The following is an 11681-nucleotide window of genomic DNA, read 5'->3' on the forward strand; positions in this document are numbered from 1 at the left end:
TCATAGCCTGAACTCCTTGTGTGAACACGATCTCATAAAAGGGGTATTTGCTCATAGCTGTAGAGATACTCGAGTGGCTGCGGCTCGAGGTAAGCCTACTGGGATAACCAGGTGCTTCCCGAGTTCAAATTGCTTTTAAGCTTGGCCTACAAACCTACATCAAGTGCACTTGCCCATTGGGAACCAGAGTTGTGGTGAACCTACAGTTCACTCGGATATATACATATTTCTTTTTCTTTTCTTTTTTCTCATTCTAACTAATCCACAATCCAAGGCCACACATACTGTTCTGTAATGGAGTAACTGTCATCCACGCCATTTATTTTCCGTCTTTTATTCACCGGGACGACTACTCACTCGACACACAAGATCGACGTATTACCTATTCCAAAGTAATCACGATGGCCACCCCGACATTCCACCCGTTCCCTCGCCTCCCGGCTGAGCTGCAGCTCGCGATCTGGGAGGAAGCCCTCCGGGAGGATCGGCGCTACGTCCTCGTCGATACCACCACCCACTTCCGCAGCGACCAAGATCGCCACCGCCGCACGGTCATGGGCGTCACCCCCACGCCCAACCTGCGCCGCGCCCTGCTCGAGGTCTGCCACACCTCCCGCGCCGAGGCGCTGAAGCGCTGCCCCGTCCGCCTGGACGTCTGGGAGCGGCCGCAGGACATGTTGGAGGATTATCTAGAGCGCCTCGCGCCTCGCGACCAAGCCCCGGACCAGGGTATACGGGATACCCTCCTCTATTTCAGCCATGACAGGCAAGCGAAATCTTCGGATTACAACCTGCGATTCAGTGCCATCGAGACCGTCGAGCGGTGGAACCAGGGGTCGGTGCTGGACTCGTCCGATCAACGCGTCGTGTATCGCGCTCTCTCCCCCAAGGTCCAACAGTTCGTTCGGGACCAAACCCGCGACTATTCTTCCATAGAGCCGCCTCTCACCGCCGACGCATTGAGAGCCGCGATACGCCGAGCTCAGAAGTCGCCCGAGACACGAGGAGACAACATCTGGGCCCACAAGTTCCCGTCGGCCCCCACGACCAAGCGAGGCGCCATCTACATCGACCCGGCCCGCGACGTCTTCGTCGTCGCGGACACGCTCCCCAAGAAGCGACGAGAGCAGGCCCAGCTCCCCGGCCAGCCCCGAATCCTGGCGCCCCACCACCGCTTCATCGCCCTCCGCGACTTCGCCGGCGGCGCGGAGACGACGCTCTACCACGCCGGCCCCGCGACCCGCGCCGCGACCCCGGCCGCCGACCTGCGCCGCGTCCCCCGCCGCGCGCTGCAGATCTCCCAGGCCGCCCGGTACCGCCCGGGCTGCGACTACGCCTGCCCGCACTGCGCCGCCGAGCCGTTCGACATGAAGCACCAGCAGCACCGCGACGGCCTGTGGTCCGGCCCCAGCGACGCCGAGTGCGCCGACTACTTCCACGTCAGCCTGCGCCGGGACCTGTACGGCCTCGCCTTCTGCCACCGCGCCTACGTCGACTTCGCCGTCAACGAGCACGCCGCCATCCTGCACGACCTCTGCGCCGGGCGCGACCTGCTGGAGGTCTGGGGGGAGCGCATCCTGGGAGGGTTTCTGCCGGCTCACCTGAGAACGTTTTAGGACGAGGGCCCGCTTGATTAAATTGCGATGCTATTCCCAACTTGGCGACGACAGTTGTCAAGAAGGGAAATAGGTGGTTGTTGCAGTGACAGGGGTATACGCCCTGTGCAACATGAGTAGACCAGGAAGGGCGATGGAAACAAGGCTTTGGTTGGAAATGCAAAAGAACCAGAATGTTTATTAAGTTAGGCGGTTTATTCCAGCTTTTGCTTGGCGACTCTCAGTAACTTGGGAACGGGGTACTCGGAGGCCTGGGTCGTACTCGGAGTTCCGGGTATGGGGCACTCGGAGTTGCTGGTACGACGCGCGGAATTGTTGGTACAGCACTCGGTCCTCCGAGTACAGCACCTATAACCCCGAAGCCCGATAGACTGCTGGGAACCTCCAACGAGGGGAACAAGAACAAGAAAAGATAGCTAAATAGAAGGAAACTACACATGCAACGAATACGCGTTCACCAGCAGGTTTACACATAACTATCTATCTGTCCAGGCCCTACAAATTCGTTCACAGTCGAGACTGGCACGCATACATTGAAGCGAAACTGGGTCAAGACGGGAACCCATCTTGAATTTTATTTTAGTTTTCTATTTTGATTTGAAATACCTAACAGCCAAGTGAATGTAGATATGTACGCTTGCCACTTGTTGTCAAGCCGGACTTCAAAAACACCACCAACTTCTGAAGTATCACATCCAACCCACACCCACATTTCTTTGCGATGTAGGGTATGACGTTAGATGGTAGAAGAGAAACGGATCAGCAGCTGCGTACTGTGATCCCAAGTATATCACTGTCTCTTATCTAAAGCAACAGACCCAGACCGTACTCGACACCAACGAGGGTCTGGAAGCCGACGAAGATGGCGACGGCGACGACGAAGCTCTTGGCGACGAGCTTGTAGAAGCGGCCCCAAGAGCCCGAGTACGAGTGGTAGGCGTCACGCATGACCTGGCAGGCGCGGGGCTGGGGCGTGGTGCGGCCGAGGGAGCGGTCGAAGGGGACGATGGTCTCCTCGGAGTCGGGCAGCAACGAGGCCTGGACGCGGGTCAGGACGATCAGGGCCGGGTAGGCGGCGAAGATCATCATGCCGAGCCAGATGGCGAAGGCGAGGAAGTAGTCGGCGGGCGTCTGCTTCTCGACGGTGCGCACGATGAGGCCGGAGCCGGGGATCTTGTGCTCCACCATCGGGCGGCCCATGGCGAGCAGGACCAGGGTCGGCAGGCCGGAAGTGAGGGCGGCCGAGCCGACGACGCCGCAGATGGGCAGGATGGTGGCCTTGAGGGTCGCGCCGAAGGGCGGGAGGCGGTGCCACCACGGCTGGGCCGAAGTGGAGATGACCGAGTGGACCCAGGCGGTGTTGAGCTGGACCAGGAGGACATCCACCAGGAACATCGGGACGATGGCGGGGAGGCCGGGGAGGGCCATCATCATCGGGGCCACGATGAAACCGGAGAGGATGTGGATGATGGTGGCGAGGCCGAGACCGCGGAAGAGCGAGCGCCAGCCGGCCGAGGAGACGGTGCGGAGGTGCTTCTGGGTGGCGCGGATGCTGGCGGTGATGGGGGCGCGCTTAATGGCACCGGCTTCTTCGGCTTCGGGCGCGGCGGCAAGAGGGGACTTCTCGTCCTTGCTGTCGGTCTTCTCGTCGCGCGTGGGGACGGGCTCGTAGGTGGCCTCGTTGGATTCCACAGCGGCGAGGGTGGGGAGGACGAGGCCGAGGGTGTAGACGACGTACAGGACGAGCGGAATGACGAGGGCGATGTTGAGGACCGACAGGATCATGACGGGGACCTTGGTCAGTGCCTCCTGGGCGGCCGCCTGCCATTCGGCTTGCGGCTCGGTCGCGCGGAGATGGATGTCGATGGGCGCGCTGGACAGCTGCTTGTGCCCGTGAACGGACACGAGCACGGCTCGGGTCAAGAGCGACGACATGGTGTCTATGAATGAGGCTCGCAGTCAAGATCGAGTTCGATAATTTCCGACTGGTATTCAGTTGTCAAACGGGGGGTAAAGAACGAATGAGTTGAAAATGGCGATCAAATGAATTGATGAGGGAGAGAAAGAAACGAAAGTAGAATGCCGTCAGCAGTTGGTTTGTTGATGCTAGAAAAAGGGAGATGGCGGCAAATTGACAGTGGGGGCGGAGTCATCATAGCCGTTGGCTGTTGGTCCCTACGCCTCCCCCCCCCAGGCCTCAGCTCCTTGCTGCTGGCCCAGGCAATCAATTACGAAACAAGACAGGCAGCAGCGCTACGCTGAACGCTACCCCTAATCCAATGCTAATCCCCTTCTGATCCCTTGGCCGCCCACAAATCCGACCCCACCAATCCCGCTAGGCCAGACGCGAATGCAGGCTGACAGCAGTGCCGCCCTCCGGTTGCCGCGTCCCCTGCATGATCTCACCGTCGCTCGCGTGATTCCATTTAATTGGCATTTGATGCGTTTTGGCAACTGCTCGACTCATCCTTCAAGAGTGAATTCAATCTGGATGAGAATAGACTGACACTACAGCCACTCGAACAAAGTGTCCATGCACTACCTCTCGTTGTCGCGCAGAAAATTATCGATTGGTAGTCTGTATGTAGTCCAGCTTGCCAACTACTCTTTGTGGGGGCGGGCAGATCATCACTCCGGTTTTCCGATCAACCTAGCATCAAGCAATGCACGGAAAGTAACAACATCGCGATCCACAGTAGCACTCCCAATCGAGCCACTACCTAGGTCGCCAACTGGGCGAGTCGGGAAATCAAGCACCCAGAATTGAATCAGATACACATCCATTTCAGTTCAATACATTACGTTTCTGCAGGGCTGCGATTGGAATATGGAGTCTTCGATGTTCACCTGAAAGCCGCTTGCCCCAGTCTTTTTGCGCTTCGTCAGCTCCAGTGCACGCCGCTTTGAGCAACTGCTGGTTTGCCAATTACGATCGTCGGACATTAAAACCAGATCACGCCCCGAGCTGCCAAATCACGCCAAAGCCAAGCTTCCTCGTCAATGAACCCAGAGCGGATATCATGGAAACTGGTATGTTGGGAATTACGAACAGACTGCACATTTTCAATGCTATGTTAACAGGCGCGGCACCCAATGCTTGCACAGGTATTATTCAGCAGATGCTTGAAGATAACTCCGACAGCCACAGCTAGCCCCTTATCGGCTGTTGTGAATCGGTCTGGATTGCCTACCAGATCGTGAAAGCCTCTGGTGCAGCTAAGTAGTCTGCCGTCCCAACATGCTTCGTGCCTCCCTTGACAACCACATTGCTCCATTGACGAATTATGCCGGCCACATCTTCTTTCGTCTCCGCATGGGCACAGGTCTGCTGGAATCCATAGACTCCTGTATCTTCTTCTAGCTTGCTCAGCAGGGCCGCAACGCCGGGATACATCTCTACCAAGACCAGCGAGGGGTCCATACTCTTCAAGCTCGTCACCTCCTCAATTGCGTCCGGCGTCTCTTGGCCTATCTCCGCGTCGAAGACGTGCCGCGAGAACCACCCCCTTTTTATCCTCCGCTTCCCTTGCAGCATCATGACCCGTCGGCCGCTTTGTCCCTGCTCCTCGTTCCGAAACCACACGTCGTCGCCCTCTGGGTTCTCCCTCGTAGAACACGCCAACTCGAAACCCCGCAACGCGTAGGTATTGAGCCACCGACTCCCACTGCTCCAATCGGCCGCCCAGGTCGGTAATTTCGCCGCGGCCTCGTGGATGTCATCATGCGGCGCCGCCACTGCATTCCTTTTTCGCGGCAAGAGGAGCGCAAGGAAGAACCCTGCGCGGTGCTCAGCGCGTAGTCCGCCTGGAACTTCTCCGGTACCGATGGCAGCAACCGCCCCGGCCTGATCTCCGCCGCGGGCGCCAGTCCGTTGGCTAGGCTCAGGACGCCGAAGATCCGGTCGCGCGGGTCCCGAGCCTGGCGGTCCCGCGTGGCGATCAGGATGTCCAGCAGCGGTGAGCAACGCATCTTGGTGGTGCCGGGTAGCAACAGAGACGGAAGGCTCAGCACCTGCAGGTTTTGTCGCACTAGCAGGAAGATGCCCAGAGCCCTGGACACTGTCTTGGGGAGATGGTGCTTCATCAAGGGTATGACCCGCAGCGCGCGCATGGCGGTGGTGGTTTTCGCGCCGCAGAGGATTCGCGTGCGCCGAGGGTCTGGGAGGGCAACCTCCTGGAGCACCCAAACACGTGTGAACCAGCGACGGGAAAAATAAGTCATCGCCAGCTCAGCAAGATTGTGAGACGAGAAGAGTTCGCTATCAGCAATCTGGGACAGTGACAGTTGCTCTGGCCGGGGTGTTTGAGCAGCAGCATTCTTCCAGAACATCGCGTGCTTCATGAGGCCCGTAAACCGCGATGGCTCCGCGATTTCGTCTTCGGGCAACTGATTCAAGGCGTCAAACAACATGTGAGTCAGCGGTGTGGCCTCCCCAGTGTAAACAACTACATTCTCAGCGCCCATGAATATGCGCGACATGAGCGAGACCTGGTGTGTGCGCTCCGCGACGTCGGCCTGGTTGATGCACAGGGCATCTATCCACATGGTATTGGCCTATCTGCACGCCGCAGCCGCCGCAGCGCCGACTTGCAGTTTTTAGTAATAAACACCTGGCAGATGCCATCTTCATTGTTGCCCCTATTGTTGCCCCTGTGGCGAATATTCTTCCAAGATCGATCTTCGGCAGGGGAAAGATCCCGACGAATATCGACCGGCACCGTTCTTGTGTCATCACCATCTTCGTCTGCCCACGTGTACGAAAGCGCATCGTACTTCGGCCGACTAAATAGGTCAACGGGTCGGAGAGATAGCACAAACGGCGCGTCTAGGCTAGTAGCTGACTCGATCAGCAGGATACGGATATCGGAGTCGCCAACTAGGGGCACATATAGCGACGGCGGCTTCTCGCTATCGTCGGGGATCTCCTGTTCGTAATTTCTGCGCATTAACAGTTCGCCGCGTCGTGGTAGCCAGCCATAAATATAGGTATTGCGAATATACTGGCAAGCCTCCCATGCCAGCGAATACAAGAGTGAGAGCCATATGCGTGCGTAGGGGACCAGGAGGTATCTCAGGGCGAATCTCAGGGTGAGTCTCGCGTCGGTCACTCTCCCAACCAGTCGGTCGAGCGGATTCGTGTGAACATGGTGCAGCGGTCGCGTTAACGACCACAAGGAACGACCGAGATCACAAACGACCTGGGCAATGAAAAGGAGCGGGATGCCCACAAGCGAAAGGAGCGGGATGCCAACAAGCGACATGATGAATGTGTACAGGAGAAACCAGGTCGATAGTGGCTCTTCTTCTAAATTCGGTCCGGCCCCCATTCTGGAAACAGTACTGGGAACTTACTCGAGACTGCGATTGATGTCAAGGCTATTCCACAAACCCTACTTGTAGTGACATAGATATGGACGATGGCGAGGCTCGAGGCAAGTGGGTGGGGTAATCGGGTCGGATGGTTCGAGGTCCTAAGGTTCTAACTTATAGGTAAATGATATTGCAACAAGCTAGGAATGTGGAAACGTTCGTGCTTCCACACCTGCTTATACGAGAAATGGTTTTTGGTTGCAGTTTCGTAGCCTCGTTGTAATAGCAGTCGGTAACACACTGATCAAGTCCTGACTTTCCAACATGAATTACAGGGGGCTTGACCTGTTTCTGGTCATGGCTAAAACAGACCATCGCGCGGAGACGAAAATACTTCTACTGGTCATGGAGTGTCAAAGACAGACCGCTGTGGTGCCGCGGCTGCAAGCTCTTTTCCATTTTCATCCATCGTATTCTCTTCCAATTAACCCCCGGAAGCATCTCTTACGCAACATGAGCGATGCCCGATGTGTGCGTTCCACGACGTGGGCGCAGTTGTACGAAAGCACGTCGTATTTAGGCTGGTCATGCAGGCTCAAAGTCGGAGGCGACTGCGCGCCTTTCGGACCAGCGACCGCGAGGCTTGATACCCGAAACACAGGAAGGTGGAGACAATGGAATATATCCAATACCCATATAAGGACATGAGCAGAGCGGGAAGAAATAGGCAGTTTTTGCAGAGCAGCTTGATGGAGGGACATTGAATTCCCCGCAGCACACGGCCAAGATGGTAGAAGGAGCAAATGGCAATGCCAATGTAAATGAGCGGGATGCCGAACAGTAACAACAAGATAGTCGAATCGCTCCATTGATCTTCTTTGTTGATGCCCATACTGATGAATGGTACTGGGATTGGTACGTGAAATCCCGATTGGCGTCAAAGTCATCTCTGAGAATAAGCCCGCAACTCACCTGCGGTGGTTTGGATGGTGGGTGAGCCGAGGGAGCGGGGTAAGTCGGGTTGAGTCTCGCATCCAAGCAATGAATGCCTTGGTTTGTGATCCAGTCAGCCCCCTCTGTATAGAAGAGGCCCAACTGTAGCAAACCCCAATGCTTGACAAATATCAGGGTATCGCAAATTTATTAGACTGCACTTGTAATTGGCTCCTCTACAATCACTTTCCGGAAAGCCAACTCTGAAATGTGACCATCGCTTCCCTAGCAGCAGAGTACCTATTGCTCTAGACCCTGGCGTTTCTTTCTGCCTGGTGGTCCAGAGAAGGCTGGCGAAGCGAGTACACATCGGCGACACCAATAAAGTAGGGTATGTTGGTGGTGGCGAGGTGCATAAAATCAATATTACACCAACACACCAATAGAACTAAATTTGGGAACCAGCCAGCTGGTTGGCTGATACCGATCAGAGATTGGGGCTGAAGATTCAAGTAAGAAGGACCATGGGTCAATACTGTAATGGCTAGATTGCTAGAAGTTGTGTGATGCAACCTCTTCTTTTCTCTCTTGCTCTTTACCTTTTCCGACTCACACCAAGGACTCGACTCATGGCGGCTGACCGAAATAAAAGGCTCATACAGAGTGGCCGGGCAGGTTACACACAATCAGACAGCAATACAAGCCACTCAGCACCTCGTGATGCATCTATGGACGAATCAGTATGGTCAAGAGGGTAGGACAGTGTCTGCCTTTTGCCTAGTATCTTTAGCGTCTTGATGTATCCAGCGATCGCGTGATATACATATACCCCCCGTAAACATTTCTACGAATAAAACCTATTCCCTTTTTTACATACTTATTGAACCTAGTCGTTCTGGATAACCCCGAATCTACTGGTACATTTGCCCCATATTCAATTCAAGCCATGGCCAGATTCTATGACCAACTCAACATTGAGAGCTACGAGATTAGGATAATATACCTTCATCCAGCGCAGAGTGGCTCCAAGATCAAGTGCACGCTGGAAAATAAGAGCCTGGTGAATCTGCCTAGCTATGCAGCACTCTCTTATTGTTGGGGCAATTCGGCTCACACCACGGAGATAATCGTCAATAACGTAGCCAGACGGGTGACCGACCATCAGTCTTGAACATGCCTTGCAGAGATTACGCGATTTGGGAGTTGAGCGGGTCTGGGCGGATGCACTTTGCATCAATCAAGAGGACGACCAAGAGAAGAGCCTCCAGATTCGGAACATGAGAGAAATATTTTCGAAAGCCGCACTGACTTACTCTTGGCTTGGTGGCCAAGGCGAAGATCGAGCGGTGAAGGGTCTGAACTTTCTCCAAAGACAAGATTCCGATCTGTGGCCGGCGCTATTGCGGACGGGTCGTTTCGAAGCACCTGAAATAGCCAAAGAGGCGTTTTTGCAAGATTCACGACCAGACAAGCAGTTGCAGTCCTGGATGCCGAAGATGCCCTTCCTCACGAACATAGCAGCGCCAGGCCGATGGTTTACGATAGTGACAACGCCCAGCCACATGACCCCACAACGATCAGGATGGAGACCATGAGTCCATCAGCAAGGCAGCAATACGACAGCTGTATCCGTTGCAAGCTTGTCTATTCACTCCAGGCGCTTGTCGACTTATTCAGCCGTGACTATTGGCAACGTCGCTGGATCATACAAGAGATATCCGCATCTGAGAACGTCAAGATCTTGTGCGGCCAGGAAGAAATAAATCTGGGGGATCTCGACGCCGCATTGAAACAGTGTCAAGATTCGATTTTATGGAAATATGCCAATGAGAGCGCATGTGCCTATTTCCGTGCGATCATGGATATTCGCAGAGAGTACCAGAGCAATGGAGGGTTCTGCCTCGGTACGGTGATCGCAAAGACGCAGAACTTTCTTTCGCGGGACCCCCGAGACAAAATATTCGCTTTGATCGGCATCTGCTGCGATGGACCCCAGCTTGTCCCGACCCCAAGCTATCACCAGTCGCCGGAGAGCGTTTCAAGAAACCTCACTAGAGCCATGCTGAGGAAGTATCGATGCTTCGACATCGTTCTAGCGAGCAACCGTGCAAAATCTGGTCCTTCCATTCTGCCTAGCTGGGTCGTGGACTGGTCTTCGCAGCCAGCATCCCCAGATTTCAAATATAATCTGATCACAGAGACTGAGAAGGAAGCCACCCCTCGTCCGGACAGCGACACCACAGCCAATATGCTGCGAGGAGAGCCAGACACTGTGATTATGCGAGGTATCGAATTCGCGAGTGTCGTAGCGATCACGACGAACCTCTCGAACCCGGGTAGTGCGGAGGGCCCAAGCTACCCGGCGGCACACTCGATCACGAACAGAGCCGCGAACAGGCCATCAAGAGAGTACTACCAAAAGTCTCATAGTGTCCACGACGCGCTTGCTTGGTGCCTCGCGAGCAACAAGCCAAACGGAACTATCCCAGATGGAATAATAGACAATTCAGCCTGTAAACACTTTCGAGTGGTTATCCATCGATGTGTCCGGATGCCCATGTATCCGCGTCTGGCTACAGGTCGAAACGCACTTGATCGGGGCCAGGGCGTCAATGATAACATACTGCTCATTCGTCACTGGCATAATTACAATGCCAATTTTCCGATTGACGGCAAGCCTTTGCGTTCCTTGCTGAATGACAACATTCTAGGCTATTATGCTACGCTACCTGTGAGCCACTGGTTCGGACGTAACCTCGCACTTTCGCTTGGCAGCTTCGTCTTGTTGTTGATTGTCACAAAAGCGATTCACGCATCGGAATTAATAATTATTCTGACAGTTGTTTTGACGATAATTATCAACGTCTCAGTGGGGCTTCGCTGCTGGTACTGGCACAGACGCGATGATCTTCATATGTTCGATAATTTGGATTTCATTGTTGCGAGAGTGGCAAAGAAAGATAAACTGGCGTGCTGCGACACGGGCATGCTAGCCATGGTGGGGAATAGGACTGAGCCAGGAGACCAAATCTGTCGAGTAAATGGTCTCTCGGACTTCGTTGTGCTGCGAAAGATTGGCAACGAAGTTGAAGCTGGCTACAACCTCATTGGTCCGGCATTCCCTAGTTTGTCGCGGGCAGATTTCAAAAGGTATTCACCAGTGTGCCCTGCGATTAAAAGCGAATGGCCGAGTCAAGTCCAGAAAAAAGACTTCATCATCAGATAAGACGAACTGGGATGAGAAGTAACACAGCGTTTACAACATTTCTGTAGCAGTCAGGGACCCAGAATGAGCTACGTGTGGTGGTCCATGTCATTTCCTTGCGTAATATCCCTTTAATATAGTATCAATGAATCCTCTTTCGTTCCCTGATACCAATGAAACTAAGTACATGTAGACCCGAGTTCTGAAGGCTTATCGATGCGGTAGATACAAACTCCGCCGCCCGCGGTTGTTCCTGCAATGATGATATCCCAGAAATGGGGTATGTGGCGGCTCAACATCAGCTCAGAACACGCATCTTATTGAGTGATATTTGGTCACTCTGGCCACCAAAGTGGTCTGTTGAGCCCGTATAGTGTGCTCCCTTGGACCTGCTCTACCGGACAAACTTCGGTCAAGAGGAGTGTTGGCCTGTCATGTCCGGAAGCCGCACCGACAATCCATCGAACATGGGCTATGGCAACTGCCTTTTCGTCCATGCAGATGTATGGAGAACATGTGGGGGACAACAAGCCACCCCAGAAAGCTGATATTGTACGGGGTCAGTGGATCTTTCCGTATACGCTGACAAATGTGAACTTTGCAAACCAGAAGCGCTG

The 11681-nt window shown here is 54.5% G+C and overlaps 4 protein-coding genes across 4 annotated transcripts; 2 read left to right on the plus strand and 2 right to left on the minus strand.

Annotated features, from left to right (window-relative positions):
* Positions 1-401: 401 nt before the first annotated feature.
* PG985_014626 (uncharacterized protein) lies at positions 402-1616 on the plus strand (the record flags this gene model as incomplete). Its single annotated transcript, XM_066834392.1, has 1 exon — positions 402-1616. One exon carries the CDS (start codon positions 402-404, stop codon positions 1614-1616), a length of 1215 nt encoding a protein of 404 aa, XP_066679132.1.
* Positions 1617-2420: 804 nt separating this feature from the next.
* On the minus strand, positions 2421-3551 carry PG985_014627 (ubiquitin carrier protein; the record flags this gene model as incomplete). The annotated part of the gene is made up of 1 exon (XM_066834393.1): positions 2421-3551. One exon carries the CDS (start codon positions 3549-3551, stop codon positions 2421-2423), a length of 1131 nt encoding a protein of 376 aa, XP_066679133.1.
* A 1252-nt stretch (positions 3552-4803) lies between these two features.
* On the minus strand, positions 4804-6877 carry PG985_014628 (uncharacterized protein; the record flags this gene model as incomplete). The annotated part of the gene is made up of 3 exons (XM_066834394.1): positions 4804-5351; positions 5393-6151; positions 6181-6877. The coding sequence occupies 3 exons, from the start codon at positions 6875-6877 to the stop codon at positions 4804-4806; spliced, it is 2004 nt and encodes a 667-aa protein (XP_066679134.1).
* A 2564-nt stretch (positions 6878-9441) lies between these two features.
* On the plus strand, positions 9442-11085 carry PG985_014629 (uncharacterized protein; the record flags this gene model as incomplete). Its single annotated transcript, XM_066834395.1, has 1 exon — positions 9442-11085. The coding sequence occupies one exon, from the start codon at positions 9442-9444 to the stop codon at positions 11083-11085; it is 1644 nt and encodes a 547-aa protein (XP_066679135.1).
* Between the last annotated feature and the right edge of the window lie 596 nt (positions 11086-11681).

This window comes from Apiospora marii (genome assembly GCF_038362585.1).
Source record: "Apiospora marii strain CBS 49790 chromosome Unknown utg000011l_segment0_segment0, whole genome shotgun sequence".
Taxonomy (NCBI): Eukaryota; Fungi; Ascomycota; class Sordariomycetes; order Amphisphaeriales; family Apiosporaceae; genus Apiospora; species Apiospora marii.